At 39.3% G+C, this 16,144-nt stretch overlaps 1 protein-coding gene and 1 long non-coding RNA gene across 3 annotated transcripts in view; one reads left to right on the top strand and one right to left on the bottom strand.

The window, feature by feature from the left end:
* Window positions 1–1,100: 1,100 nt before the first annotated feature.
* The window catches only part of RECK (reversion inducing cysteine rich protein with kazal motifs), a 65,748-nt gene continuing 50,704 nt past the window's right edge, over window positions 1,101–16,144 (bottom strand). Inside the window, exons 15-22 of one of the 2 annotated variants that reach the window (XR_008821059.1) lie at window positions 14,469–14,591; window positions 13,788–13,959; window positions 11,529–11,721; window positions 9,218–9,428; window positions 7,804–7,877; window positions 4,721–4,876; window positions 1,951–2,373; window positions 1,101–1,919 (exon numbers count right to left, since the gene is read on the bottom strand). Coding sequence is in view for 1 of the 2 variants with exons in the window: in XM_056333647.1 (XP_056189622.1) it covers window positions 2,158–2,373; window positions 4,721–4,876; window positions 7,804–7,877; window positions 9,218–9,428; window positions 11,529–11,721; window positions 13,788–13,959; window positions 14,469–14,591 (1,145 nt within the window). In the remaining variant the exon portion in view is untranslated. Of the gene's footprint in view, window positions 2,374–4,720; window positions 4,877–7,803; window positions 7,878–9,217; window positions 9,429–11,528; window positions 11,722–13,787; window positions 13,960–14,468; window positions 14,592–16,144 lie in introns of both variants that reach the window. The other variant, XM_056333647.1, reaches the window with a different exon arrangement.
* Window positions 2,718–6,739, top strand: LOC130146969 (uncharacterized). Its single transcript, XR_008821060.1, has 2 exons — window positions 2,718–3,860; window positions 5,231–6,739. It is a non-coding gene; the product is annotated as an uncharacterized LOC130146969 (long non-coding RNA).

Consider the following 16,144-nt stretch of genomic DNA (forward strand, 5'->3'; position numbering starts at 1 on the left):
TATTACCTTTCATTTGAGAAAATCTTCACAGGTGTGAAAAAAACCCCCACTAATAGTTTTACCAGTGTGGCATACATCTGTTTCCTTAAGACATTAACAATTCTGTTCATTTTAGTAGGCAGTGGATTGCTTCAGCCAAATGCTAAGCAAGCTAACAGGCTACATGTTGAAGAGATACTTGCTAATGACTTGGAAAAAACAAGGGATTCACTAAACCACTTGAATTGTTTGCAGTTTCTGGGGAGATCATCTAAGCCATTTCAGTTCAAAAAGCTTTTCAAATGCATTCATTGTACTCGTGTCCAACTTTCTAAAGAATCCACAGAAGAAATTTCAGAAACAGATGGGCAAGTTTTTTTGTATCCAGACTTTGATGATTATGTGCATGAGTCTTCCTGATGTTATTTGGCAAGAACACTTCCAAGGATGATCTGCGTTTGTACTCGTCTAGCAGAAGTGCTCAGAACTCCAGCCACAGCACAACTGCACTTAAAATACAGAAGTGCTCTTCACTCACAAAGAGACAACAAACAACAAGGACATGCTTGGAAAAGCAGCTGAGGGAGGTGTCAGAGAAACTCACTCTGTGGGCTTGCGAGCACACGCACCCAGTCACTCTGTTTGCTCTGGAGGAGGTCGAACCTTCAAGTCCAAGTACAAATTATTATATTTCTGTTATATTATATAAAATTATATATGTTATTATTATATCATATATAATATACAATATATTATATTATTTTAATACTGTCCTTATCATTCGTGCAAGTTTCACAGGTGTAGGTGAGAGATGTCTCTTCTAAATGTAACTGGAGGATACCTATAACCTTACCCAGGAGGGTCCCATGAAGACGTCTGCATTCATCTGACACTCATGGCATAGATTTACATGTAGGTGACGCAGATTTGGTAAAGAACCCCACAGCCCACCCCCTGAACCCCCTTGAAATGTACTTCATTTGGAAACATTAAACTGCGTGAGTCATGAATGTATGTAACTGCAGTTAGTTCTGTGTTGATTTGAGAAAGAAAAATACATGTTGTATTGCAGAATTCTATAAAATTACATGCATTCATATACAAGGACACATGACAAAGTGTTTTATTAAAATAAAAAGTTTTAATACTTTTGCATTTAAAAGATTTAGCAGAAAATAATCGCTACAAACATGCTACAACAACATATATGTTCAAAAAGTTTTCAGTGCTTTCTTTCAAAGTTCAGCATTTTGGCAAAAATAAGTTTTTCTGTATATACTTCAAAAGTTGGCTATCATAATACTGATATAAAATACTTCATGTGGACTAAGGTCAGGTGCATAAAATACAATAAGTAATAAAACATACTGTTTGTATAAACATTTGAAGTATAAATTTCATTAGATAACATGCAAATACTGCAATATTTTAAATGACACTTAAATATAGATACTGAGATTCTTTATATTTGCATCCAATATGAGATTCTGAAATGTACAAAACTATAAAAAGAACATATTTCTTCATTGAAGTCAGGTACTAGTATAGAGCTTGATTGTCATTTTACACGCACTGAGCCCAGTGTCCTGCCAATCTTCACTAGTCCAAGTAAAGATGTCTACAGAAACAGGCCCAGGGCTAGTTAGTTTTCTTCATAATAAAATATGAAAGCATATTTACATGAGAATAGACTCTTAAATTTTTGGTAAGGTAATTAAGTAGCAGCAATTTTTTTCTTCCAAACATGATGTTTAAAATAGCATTTCATTGTCACTGATACACATCTGAACAATACAAAGTAAACGTTCTTCAATAAATTTGAAACACTATTTTGTTCATTGCAGATAAAAACCCTGTAAGATCCCTTCTTGCAAAAATCGTAAATCTGTGTCGGATCCTTCGAGAGTATTTTTATGTTTCCAAGATCAATGGAAAACCACCTAATTGTGCTGAAACTGAATGGAAAACCACCTACCTGTGCTGAAACTTTCATCTGACTAGTAATGAATAAAAGAATAATCTTTTCACATTATTCCAAATACTTTTAGTTCTTCATTGAAAAAAAATATTAGTTTATCAAATCTTCTATAATTTTTGTTTTCTGTTTCAGTGATCAACAATTCTGAATGTCCTTCACAATATAAAACACTGCAATACTCATGTATATTTTCTTAGCAGTTATATATAATATATTAATGCTGACAAGGGGAATAAAAGGCTTACAAACAGGGAGTGCAGAACAGGCACCACTTTAACAGAAGGTGAAGAGATGCTCAATGAAACTTGTACTTGAGATGCAATTAGAGCTGACAGCGGCACGTGTGATGCTAATGTTGGACTGTCTGAATTTATCAGTGACTCTATTTTTTCTGCTTCTTTATTGCAGGCTTCAATCTAAAAAAAAAAAAAAGTAGTTTTTAGTTCTCCTCTTGCCACATGAAATGCCAATGCAAAAGTGTTGCTAGATAGCAAAATTCAGGAAAGGAAATCAGAGTTATTCCCATCAGCACATAAGAGTTATATAACTTTTGGGAGTGTTTCCTAGAAAATATATCAGAGCCCTTATCATAGACTTTGGTACTATGAAAACTGCTGTGGAAGCCCCAGGTAGTAGCAAAAGGGAAGGAAGGAAGCTACGTAAAATGTGTTTTGAATGCCCATGCCAAAAATCTCACAGTAACCTATAACTGAAGTCAGTATCTCTAAAACTGAGGGCTGACTTCCTGATTAACCAGGATACTGCTTTGAAGTCTGCAACAGTGGAAGAACCAAGATTTTCATCTTACTGGGATTTTTCTTCTAAATCAGGGCAAACTGATTTCTTTTACGGGCAGGGAAGAGAAGAATGGAAATAATGGGAAAACCTGAGAAACCCCAAGTTTTCAGGTTTTCATTCCCCCACTGACATGATGATAATCAGAAATTTATGTTAGAAAATTCATTTTTTCCACCTTACCTTCTACTGCAACCCAGGAATCAATTTAGTACTAAGAGCTTTGGAAGCTGCCTCGGCTGAGGTTTTAACTTGACAAGCTCGCACGTGGAGGCCCAGGGCTTGAAAGCTGAGGAACCCGTGCACCAGCAACCAGTGTCACCAGTGGGAGAGCAGCTCCTCCCTGGTTCAGAGGGGCTCTCTGCGTTCAGAGTCCTCCTCTGCCTAGGGGTCCAACTGCACCTGCTGCAGGTGGAGTGAGAGCTGACCAGGCTGGCAGGGCTCAGACCTTGTTTCCTAAGTCCTGGTTACATTTTGGATTATTTCTATTAAAGAAAGAGACATAAGCGGGAGCTGAGTTGGAGCCAGTAGCTCCAGTAGCATGGGCAAGCAAAACACACACAATGTATCTGCCTGGGAAAAAAACCTACCCAGTTAGATACTGCAGCTTGCAAAGTCTGTGGCAGTGATGTGTCCCCTTGCACTGTAATTTCAGCCTGTCCCAGAAGCGATACCGAGCATGCAAAACTAGACTGTACAAATAAAATGGAAATGGGAAGCAGCCACCAATATAAAATAAACAAGGAAATGAATCTGCCTGAATTCTGTTTGCGTTGTAAAAGATAAAAGAGAGAGTGTGGCCAGGTTTTCTCTCCCCTTCCTTGTCAAAGCTAAGCCCTTCATTTCACACCAGTACACACCGACATGCCAGGAACAGAATGAAGCAGTCGGAGCACCTGATCTGCAAAGCCACTTCGCTATAAACTGCTCTCAGCAGGGCTGGGCAAGACTATTAGAAACAACTATAAAATGGCAAGGAATTATGTTCCTTGCTTGCACAGGTTAACAAGCAGAAAGTAAAAATGAAGCAACAGCTCCAAGGGTGTAACAAAGCAATACGTAGCAAAGCCTTGCTTCTGTTGCGCTGAACTACGCCAAAGAAAACACCGTAAGGACTCCGAGCTGCATTTGTTGGTTTACCTTTAGAGTTCCGTGCTGTGAGTGTTACGTTCTTGTTTGCTAGCATGAACTAGCTGTGACACAGCAAGCTGGGCAGCTTATTGGAAAGTTATTTCCTTTTTAAGGGCATAATAGCATTTCGGGATCTCCCAGCACTTTTTACCATAAAGTGGAAAGGAGTATCAAACCCAGGATGGTCTCAGAATAGGATCAACAGATCTTCTTTGGTATGAACGACTCCTTAACATCAAGATGTGCACAGTGTATGAATATGGTACCAATACGCATGATGTGCTTCAGCCTAATACCACAGATACTTCAATCTACTCTTAACACTGACACCGGAGACAAAGGAGTACCATTTCATATGCAGCTGTGTGTTTAATTAATTAATAATATATTAATTATATATATTATCATATATATTATATAATTATATATGATTACTAAATAATTATCTATTAATTAATACAGAGTGTATAAGTATTAATTTAAGAGGGCATTCAGTAATTATTTTTCTGTTATTTTAGTCATAGGAAAATCGAGAGTTCTGCATTTATTAATTTTAAAACAAAAATCATACTGCTCTGTCCTTGGCCTTCCTTCACCTCCCCCCTCTAACTACCCACACTTAAAAGCCTCTTACCAGAAAAGCAGAATTCTCAAGACACGTTTTACCATCCATAACCCTGGCTAGTCAGATTTGAGTCACTACAGAAATCCCCATGTATTTGGGACACAGGAGAATGCACAATTTTAAAACTGCTGTATTGAAAATAGAAAAGTAGTGTACACATCTAAAAATGAAGTAAATCCACACCGGGCAAACGAAATAACAGCATGGTCTACCTGCAACGGTTTGGGGTTCTGATCCACAGGAATGATGAGGATCACAATTTCAGATTCTATGCTTAAGTATCCAAACACATCACACTGTGGCACTGAGACATGCAGGCGGATTTTTTCAAGTACGTCAAGTACGGTTATAGGCTTTTTATTTGTCACCTGGAAGAAAACAAAGAACTTTGTGGATGAAGTGATATTATGCAAACTTACATTTCTCCTCTTCAGTTTCAACAACTTGAAATCATGTCAGAAAATTTGTTTCAGCCATTAAACTATTCAGTTCTAATTGCTAGCAAAAAACTGGAATGATTCAGTGATTCTAAAACATCAGTCTAAAAAATGATTCTATGATTCTGAAAAAGAAACCAAACCCATAAAAAAGTGAAGAGCGGAAAAAAATTATTTACTGCTCAAATTAACCATGGTTTCAATACATGTTGTTCTCCAGCTTCATAGTTAGCGTGCACGTGTATCATGTACCTCAAAGTAACGTAACTGGTTATGTTAAAGCAGCTTGTACTCGCACGCTGGGAAACAAGAGGCAGAGCAGCCCCACCAGCCAGCACTCCCTTACCATCATAGAATCTGTTTCAAGAGCCACCAGAAATGAAGAGCTCTGGCTTTGTAAAGACAGTTACATGTCTGTATATGTGAGAGCACATGATGTTTCAACATCACTACGTAACTAGCAGGTAAATGTGTTTTTCTCTTAAAATTCTTGTCTCTGTTCTGCTTGCTGCTTGTATCTGACAAACAACAATTTGATTGTAGATGCTCAGTCTGTTCAAGGACTGCCACACCTTACAGGTTTTTCATCTTTTTTTCCAGGTCACTTCTGCATGTGCTGAACAGTATAGACCACCAACACAAATACTTGTGACTTCTGGTCATTCTGCTTTGTTCTGTTTTCCAGCTTTAGCTGCAGCAAATCCATTCTTTGTATCCTACTGTAGCTTAGTTTCTTTTAAGACCACTGGTACAGGACCTTAACAAATGGAAATCTGGGAAATCGAAGTAGACTACATGGACCAAACCTGCAAGGTGTTGCACGACACTTCTTTTACCAGATCTCTGAGGGTTTTCCCTGTCACAGCCCCGCTGAAATGTAGTCTGACATGCTGACTGATCAGCAAACCCTGTTCAGTCTTAAAACAGAAGCACATGGATACTTTAAGGATGATGGATAGTGTCAAACTTGGATTTTTATGTCTTAGATTAGAAATCTAATAGACTAGATGAGAATTTTAGCAGATCTCTAATGTTTCTTTGCTCTGTGTAGATGATGACTTTTTTTTTCCTGCTGTCTTTACAAAAAAGGCCAGAGGGGTGGGGGGAGAAACTCTTCAGTAGCTGAGGCAGTTTTTCCTCAAATTAACCACCTGTCTGAACTAAAATAGGCGCACATTACTACTCCTTGCCCTCTCGGGTTGGTTAAAGTGTACACTAGCAATTGTAGCAATGAGTCTGTGTATCTGAGCCTTAACCATCTCCAGCACAATGCATGTATGCACTGTATGTATATGTATACTGGCAAAAGCAAGAGCTGCACACCAATCCTATAGTTTCATTGATACAATCAGAGGAGATCAATGTTATTAATTAAATATAGATGACAAAAGTATCAAATTACTCAAATGCACAGCTGGGCATTTTCTACGGTATTACCGAGATGCTGGCTGGCCTCTGACTGCCAGTGGAGTAACAAAGGGACAGAGCTCCTGACTGTGCTCAGGGCAGTTCACACCCTGCACAGGCTCCAGGTGGCTGCAACACTCAGAGATCATCTCTGGGGGCTTTGTACCCCAGTCAACTTTCTGTAGTTTCTAGTATGTGCTAAGAGAATGCTGGCCTGAATATTTGAGAGATCACATATTTCAAATGTAAAGAGAGAGATATATATTGTTTTATATATATAAATATATACGAGTTTTGAAAACTCTGAAGACTGTGTATTGTGGTGTTAGATGAGCATGAGAAGAGAAAGTCAGGAAGACTGTGGTGACAAAAAAACGAGGGGGGGGGGGGAGAAGAAAAGCAACGATTTAAGTACCCTAATCCACCTCTCACCTACTAAGTACCTGGATTTGGGTACTTAGTACTTACCACCAACTACTTGAGTAACTACTTAAGTAAGTCCAAATAATTCCTTTAACTAGAAAGCCCTTCTAACTAAAACTAAAAATTCTTCACAACCACAGGTTGTAAGGTATGAAGGGAGAAGTTGCAGCGGTCACCAAGTCCCTGGTACCATTAGAGATGACAACGGGAAGACATTCCAGGATGCAGTCATGACCCATCAGACACTGCTATTCAGCAAAACCAGTCAACACAACACGAACGCAAAATCTCTAAGGGGAAATCAGGGAAATCAGCAGAACACCAGTCAGCAGCACAGCCTTGAGATGAAGGCCAACCACACACTGGGCTGCAACAGCAAGAACTGAGCCAGCAGAAGTCATCGTCCCCCTTTATTTATGCCCTGCCCCATCCCCAGGCCACACTGAGGAGCTGGCGGGAGTCCAGCAGCGTGTGCAGCTTGTGGCATCTCCACTCCTGGAGGTGTTAAAAGCTCAGCTGGCCAAGCTGATCCAACCTGGAGTTAACCTCGCTTTAAGCAGGGGTTGATATTTAAAAAAACATAAGACAATGGCAGAGCTAAGTTACCCACATTAGGAAACACTGAGCTAGCAGAATAACCTTAACAAAAAGGCCATAAATAATAAATATACAGTGTATTACTATCATGAGACAGATGCAGTTCCCATATCATTTGTCTTTACTATTATGTATAAATTATATGTATATCATATAATATTATACTATTATATGTATATCATATAAAACGCAAAGCTGAATGTGCTTGTTTGTGCCTACTCTAATTCTGTTTTACTTTCCATTGTAATTCAATTTCTATACTTGACATTAAGAAATAAAGGAAAGTATAAACAATATAAAGAAAAAAACCCAAATCACATGCTACCTACTGAAAAATAGTTTGGTTTATAATGTGTTAACTTTTCAGGAGAGAGTATACAGTAATTTGACCTTTTTGTGTACCATTTAACATACATAATGCATGATTTTACCCTTGCAAAAGTATCCAGCTTGTCTTTGTCATACAAGATTCTCAGCATTCCAGCACATAGCGGACAGCAGGCTCCTATGTGAATAAAAGAAATATCTCAGAAATAAAAGCAAATAGTCCTTTCACTTTTAAGTAAGCAGAGGTCAAAAGTTGAATGTTAACTGAGTCTAAAAACAGCAAGACTGCCAAAGCAAAGTAAAAGTTTCGGATTGATAGTAGAACGCCTAAGATATTTTTTTTAATGCTGAAGACATTTATAATGCAAAAGCAGTCATCTTTCAACACACACTTACTCCCATCAACATGAAGCAACAAGATGAATTTTCACTTGTTTCAAGATGACGCATTACTGTAAGCTAAAACCCACAGGCACTCTGTACCACAAGCCAAGGTTTTGGATGGATGGATGCACATGCAACTACAGAAATGATGAATTTCAAGCACTGAAACAGCTAGGGCATGACAGGAGCCAGTTACGCACATTTCAAACATTAATCTATGCAGTTACACCACGTTGCAGCTTAGAATCTTTATATAATGGGGGCGGGGGGGGGGGGCGAAGGATCTGTCTGACAGATGTGTGTTTAACAGAGAAATAGGTCATATTTCTTCTACTGTTTTTTTTCTGACCATCTCAGAAACCAAAGGGCTAATATTTCAGCTTTCTACCCATGACTGTGTATTTAATTCACCCCCAACTTATTATGCACAATTCACATTCACAGAGTGACTTTTACAATGTTAAATGTAATAAAGCACAAAGACCCTTCTTCAAACCCATGAATGAGAAAAATGGATAAAATTGTTTAAGAAGTGAGCTTTCCTTGTTCTATGTGTTACCTGCAATTTGCTACTGTTTCACATAGAAGGCATTTGTGAAAACAATAAAAAACCAGTTCAAACAGCACAAGGGCAAAACTATTCCTACTGCCCTCTTCCTTCACAGGGCTGGAAATACACACAGTGTCTTACTCTGTCTTCAATTAAATGTCATCTTTGTTCTTCTGGGAACTCCAGCTCTGACGACCGTTTGGCATTCCGGTGTGGTATCTGTGCTGCTACTTCCAAAAGATCACTCATCTGACTGCGAGCAGCGTTCTGCCCTGGACATGGCAGACCTCACTTGCTTCTCCTGGAGCAGCGATGGTGACAGCAGCAAGCTTCTGAAGACCAAGGGAGCGCGACTGCTAAAGCCAAGGCCCTGCCACCCCAGAATTACTCAGCCGAGCCCTGATACTGCTTGCTCCAGCCCTAAATAAAAACCTCTGCTTCACCCTTTCTCTTAGATGTCCCAAGGACATCAGGGAATATTATAATTTTAAAGTGTAAGTTTTGTCCTGAAGAGACACCTGTTTATGCACGTGGCCTGGAGACTCTCTCCTACTGCAGTAAACTCCAACGACAAATTAACGTACCCGGAGCAATAACAGGTTTGCAGCCTGTAGCAGAAAGCTGGGGGCATTTAACGAAGGCGCACTCGGTGTGAAAGCCGTAGTCTGAGAGCACGCCCACAGCCTGGCACTGCCCGTAATAGTCAACGGCCACGCGGTCGGCGTAGGCAGCACAGACGCTGCGGTAGGTTTCTCCGTTATGCCCACATACAGGCTCTGCTGACTTGCAAAACGGCTGAAACACACAGAGACGTTCCACAGATCAATTTATTCCCGTACAGAAACTCCAGAGCAGTATTAACATCAGGAAAACCAAAGTCAATGCAAATTCACTGCTAACATTGTCAAACATCCAAAGAAGCAGGGACTCTAGAGTAAAATAACCTGCCTGTTTACGAATGGGTAATAAATGCAAAGAATAACTACTTCAAGAAGGCAACAGAAAAATACAAGCTGGAATCAGAGAAATGTACAGCAAGACATGTTTTGGAACATTTTTTGTTCTGTGCTAACTCTTAAATAAAATGACCATGTCATTTAAATTAACTTACTTAAATTAATTAATTTTCATAATTTTATTACTTCATAAAGTATTATTAATAAAATACTGCTGTTTTATGTATTAATATTTTAATTACTTAGTTTATTAATTCATCTCAGTGTTTTTATGTTCTTAATTAGTGTGTGTGCATGTATTTCTAACACATTACTTGAAAAGCTAAACGTATACATTTACTTCAAAAGAATAAAATCCATTACTAGACACCTTTGTCAAAAATATACTGTTGAGAGCTTTAAATCTATAAAAATACATTTATTTTGTCCATTTTCTCTCAACATGTTATTTGATTCAAACACATGTAAAAAAAGAATCAGAGAAAACTGTAATACAGTTTCTTCCTATCCCCCTGTGTACATACATTAATCCAACCTGTTCAAGGGGTCAAATACCAATAAACTTAAGCTTCACGACAGGAACAAATGGAATTGTTGACTCTCTGCAGGCAAGGTAAGTAATACTTTTGTCCAAAGTCTTGTGAAATGATGCAACTCTGTTCATAATTTCTTGCTAAGGTCCAAGCATTTTATTAAACTAACGAAGATTTCTTGTACGTCACCATAGCTATATGATCACTGTATATCCTCTAAAACAACAAGAAAATTACAGTTTCTATATAACACACCTAAGCTACCAACAAAACAGACAAAGGACAAGTAAATGCAAGCACCCCAAATAGTCTCCTATCTTGCAGTCATCTTCCCTGTAAAAGCAAGAATGAAAATGTAAAGCTACCACTGTCCAAAACTTACGAACATGGATGCAACTAGGCACACGACTGCTGGAGAAAAAAAAAATCCAGCCATGCAATACTCCTTTGATTCTTACTGTTCAGGGGCTGAACATTCTGAGTGTCTCATGAGATATCTGATGTGCAATGAGAATTATCTGTACTTAAAGAGGTTGCTGAAAAAGGGCAAGAAAAATAAGGTATAAAGACAGAAAGGCAGAAACTAAAAGTAGGTTAAAAGAGCAATAGCATTCATAATACAGAAAACCCCTGAAAAAATGTTCTGTACTGCTAGGGATATCCATCAGCTGAGACCAAGAGAAGGTCTCGATGTTCATCATTTGGGAAAAACCTGGAGATGAACAGCCTATCAATGGTAAAGCCAGCAACTCTGTTCAGAGTAGCTCTGACCTTCCTTGTAAAGCGACAGAAACAGCTTGTATGCACACACCATTGGGAGCCGTGGGATGGAAGAACTATACCTAGTCCTAATCCTTCTCAGGAATTAATATGAGGACTAATTCAATCCAGGCTAACTAAAAACCCAAACATTACAGACTGCTTAGTCTCCGACAAAACTTAGGTGTAAATAGATCTTGGTAAACCTGGAGCACTATCACACAAAACACTAAAGGCTTTCTATGACTAGGTATTAATTTTTAAATAAACCAAGCTCAAATTGGTAAAAAACTAGCATTTAACTAACCAAGGAACTGCAACCAATTACTGCAAACATATCTCGGTGCAAGCTTTAATAGTGAAAAATAGAGGAAGATTTAACATAAATATCAAAGTACTATCCCCAAGAAAGCATAAATAAAGCTTTTGATTGGTTTTGAGACAGCTGTTCACTAAAGCAGAGATACACTTGACAAAATTCTCAATATAATTTTGAAAGAGTATTTTTTATACTGGTTAAAATTACATTTTTAAAGGATTACTTTAAATTAAAACATTTTGTAAGCTATAAAAAGCAGAATATTGCAAAAAACTTGAACATTAAAGAAAAAGATGAGTTGGTATTTATTGCTAGAACCACTTCCTACCTGGCATGGTCCTCGGTATGCCAAACTTTTTCCTTTTTGGTACAAAGTACACAAGTTGCTGTATTCCACATTGTCTGTGTCACAAACAGGATCCCGCGTCTGGTCGCAATTTAACTGCCTTGGCACACATTCATGCTGGCTACATTCGAACTTCCCAAAACTAGTCAAGCAAACTTGTTTCTTTGGTATGCACCTGCATAAAGTAATAAACAAAAATAATTCTGTAACACGATATGAAATTGATAAGTCTCAAAATATTCAGGGAAAATATTTGCAGTGAAATCTTCTCCAACGCTTTAGAGCTAACTATGGTTCAGCAGAGCTGCAGGAAATACAAGTGGTAAAAGATTCTGAAAAGCCGCTTTCAGGTCTCATCACAAACCTGGAACTGGTTTGCACCATGTTTAGTCAACGTATGTGAACGTTTATGTCAAATTTATCTTTTACCACGTATTTTCCAAAGGATTTTTGAGAAAGGCTTGGATAAACTTCTTACCTACTCCCAAGCTTCATTCTGTAAATGCCTACTTATGGAAAACTAGAGAAAACATGAAAGCAGTCAACTGCAAGAGGTTGTATTGCAGAGGTCTAGCCTCATCCTTCCCTGGGGAGGTAGTGAACACAAGACTTACAAGCTCATATGGTTTCGATTACAGATACCTAATTGGATGCTAGCTTTGTTGGTTCAGTACATTCCATCCCATCCCATCCCATCTTGGGGATGACTGCAAACCAGGGAAGAATCTAGTATTAACACAATTCCCTTTTTTGGCATGTCATCCCTCTCAAGCCTTCACAGGTAAGTGAAGAGCAATCAACCGCAGAAATTCTTTCTCCTTTCTATTAAATATATAACTTCCAAGGACTTATGTGCAAAACATTTGCCATATGCCCTGCGAGACATCCCTGTGCTAGAGAAATGCCAGCCAACAGTTTGATGAATGGGCTGATGAAAAGTCAAATGGCTTTTTTAACAAACTGCTCCTCCTCCAAAACAGCAAGGCTACCACTGGATTATGTACAGTATGTCCCTATTCTCTCTGAGCGCTGCTGTCCTATGCATTACACATATTCCTCCCATATTAGGCAAGACTCAGAAATTCTGACATTTAAACACTTTACAAGTGGAATGTAAGATCTTAAACAGATTCTAAGTGCTTCAGTAATGTTTTAAAATGAGCATGGTTAGTTTATGCTACATTATCAAGCTGACCTAGAAAAACATACTGCTTTACTGAAACTTCAGTCCTTTACTGAAACTACAAGTGGCGGTTCTAAGCATAATAGTATTCTGTAGAACTGAAAAACCTCTCTATACTTTCCAAATCAGAAAGGTAAAAAGCATACATCCCCAATGCACCTTTGAAATTCTAATTTTCAATGCCATAATGGCTATTACAGTACAAAGCCACAGGGTTTTCTCTGCAGGTTTCTGCATGAAGCCATTTAAAGTGCAGAAAAAGGAAAAAAATAAAATTGCTATAATCAGTTTTCACGGAAGCACAGTATTACACAACTTAGGGTGGCTTTCTTTCAAAACAGAAAAATGTACAAATTCAAAGGAGACTGCAGTATTGCACAACACTGAGAAAATTGAAGACAGAGACCAGTATTATGAGCCACAGACTTTGATTTCTGTAAGAAAGGCCCGATTTTCTTTTTTCCTGACACTAGTACAGAGCATGGGTTCTGTTTTCATGTTTGTCTATACAGATTTTGCTTTTTCTGACATTGAAAAAACAGAGATTGTACAGGCATAGTTTTCACAAGATATCAGTCTAAAAGAAGCTCAAGTGTCCTGAAGTGATTGATATTTTCCTATTTTAGAGATAAAAAGCACAGATTATTCACTGAATAAGCAAGACTCACTGCAACTCTCGAATACAGGTGTGGGTTTTTTTAAACTACTAGAAGGAGGTGTGGAACAAGTAGTAAAATGACACTTAGAGCCATTTCACCAAAATCTGATTCCTCCACTTTTGAAAGTGTACATTAATTCTCTTTATTGCTAGAACAGAGATCTGCATAATGGATTTAAAAAATATAGTATTACATAAACAGAACCAAGCACTGACAGTTATTACAGTCCATTACTAACTATGATAAATAAAAAATAGCTACTTCAAACAGTTATTTTTATTGGAGTATCCCAAAACATAGAACGTTACTACAATACACAACACGTTCAAAGAAAAAGCGTTATCTGCTTTATGAGTAGAAGATGCCAAAGAAAAGCTTTAAAACATACTGTGCTTTTACCTCTGGTTTTTATTACAAGGGTTAGGGTTACAAGGGTCCTTGGAAAGACATGATCCAAATTCAAATTGATTGTCCTGGAGCCCAACACAGCGAGCTATGCACGCACTTGGATACGTGCGTCCATTCTGAGCACAGACGGGCACAAACTGATCCACACAGTTACACGGCAAACCTGTAAATGCAACACACAAACCAGGAATCTGGTGCACTCTTATTTTCTAAGACAGAAGATACACAAGAAGACACTAGGATATCTTTGCCTTCCAGCAAATGCAAAGATGTGCCATACCTTCAGCCATGTCCTCCCTCCTGTAATTCAGCAATACGGCACAGCACCTGTGCACTCAGAAGCAGCAGGAGGGCAGGTTTGTGCACTGCTTCCTTGCTACCTCGACTCAGCTTTCTCCATTTCCCCCCCAAACTACCCCTCTCTTGTCCCTAGTGGCACTACGTCATCTCTACTTATTATTTTTACATATTACCCGAGCTTCTATTTTTCAATACTGATCTTTTTTTTTCCAAAGGTATATGTTGGTTGGACATCAGAAAAACGAACTGATTTAAAGAACATATTACTAACAAATTATCAGATATTTTCTGTTAATACTGTGGAAGGAATTTAGAAGCTAACTCTGGCCCTGAGAGTATTAAGCTTACAGTTTCCATAGTTTGGAAAGTTACCTGTAAACTTCCGACGTTCGTCTTCTGAACTATGCTCAGTTAGACACTGACGCGTAGAGCATATCAAGTTTCCAGCAAAACATGAACAGACATTACAATCTATATTAAAGGATGTTCCATGGCCTTAAAATAAAAGAAATTAAGTAAATGCATACAATTAATGCAAATAGACCAGAAGACTATATACTCATGTGTTTTACAGAGATACTACATTTTCATTATTAATTGTTCCTGTAATTTCCCTTATCCAGTTTATTTTCCCACTGAAATGTCTACCTTTGGATTTAAAGTTTTGCTTTATTCATTTGAAGAAAAGTCTGTTCACATGCATTTTTGATTAATTAGTTAAAAAAGGAAACAAGCACTTTATACTTTCAAAGCCTGTGTAAGTTGCATTTGCTTTTTTCTTTTTTTAAGAACAATTTAAAGCTGCAAAAAGGAATATGGTCATAAAGCTGTAAAAGTGGTTGATAAATCCTAGTTACTAAGCTCTACATCTTTTTAAAGGTAAAGCTTTTGTGAAGATACGTTCTTCTCCTAAACTCATTTTATATAAGACTGTGTCAGCCATAATCTTACAGATAACGAACACCCCTCTGTGGCGCAATTCTCTCCTTTGCACATACTTTTTGCTGAGAGGTGAGAAGTGCCAACGCGTCACTCCGGTAATTTCAGCCCCCACAAGCAGACACAGCTTTGTCCAAGGCAGGGGACAAGCAAGACTGCAGCGAGGCGAGCAGAAGCCCAGAGGTCCCAGCGCGGGTGAGCGGGCCCCAGCAGGGAGCCCTCAGTACAGCGGCCGCCACCACCAGCGGCCGAGCAACCTGCCCCGCGTTCGCCGTTTCTCAGCTACAACCTTTTCACAGCTCGATCTAAGAATCCCACTGCAAACAGGCATTTTCCTTCTGTTTACCGACTCCAGTTTGGGTTGGTGAGCAGCCCACAGGACTGCCCTCCGCTGTGTTGTATGTCCCCTGTGAGACCCACCGGCGCCGGCGCCCGCCGCTCAGGCCGCAGGAAAGTGGCTGCTGAAGGCTGCCAGCAGGCACGCCGCCCCTCAGCACACCGCTGCCAACTGCGCCTGCGAGCAAGGCAGCTCCCGCCGATCTCCCTGCAAAGGGCGGAGGTCAAGGATGTACGTTTTGCTGAGTGCAGGGGCAGACGGCAAGCCCTCGGCATCCGAGCGCTTCGGAAGGGGTACCCCAGGCAAAGGACGGCAGAAGGCAAGGGGACAGGACAGAAAGCCTCTGCAGCACAAGCAGCTCCGTTTAAGCCACAGCACTACTGAAGAAAGATGAATCTGTCAGCAGGGAAGAAGAAAAGTTTCCAAGGTTTGACTATAATGCTGAACACAGGATTTCTTAGATGATTCTTCAGAGTCAAGAGTACCTGGCTTAGGGACCACGTGGCAACTCTGCAAGGGTTGGCTTTCACCAGCAAAGAGAGCACACAGCAAAGCTTCCTCAGGAGCCACCGCGCTCACCGGCGTCAGGGCACAGCACCAAAACCCCAGCGCCGGATGAAGCATTCAGGGCTGCTTGGTTTTAGTTCGGACGTTATGACTCAACCCTGGCTTTTTGCAACTAACACGGAGACCAGCTAAATGCAGTCACTACAAAAAGATCACATGGTGACCACAATTTTTAATTACTTGTTTTCAATACATCATCTAATGG

Source organism: Falco biarmicus, chromosome 3 (assembly GCF_023638135.1).
Source record: "Falco biarmicus isolate bFalBia1 chromosome 3, bFalBia1.pri, whole genome shotgun sequence".
In the NCBI taxonomy this organism is placed as follows: Eukaryota; Metazoa; Chordata; class Aves; order Falconiformes; family Falconidae; genus Falco; species Falco biarmicus.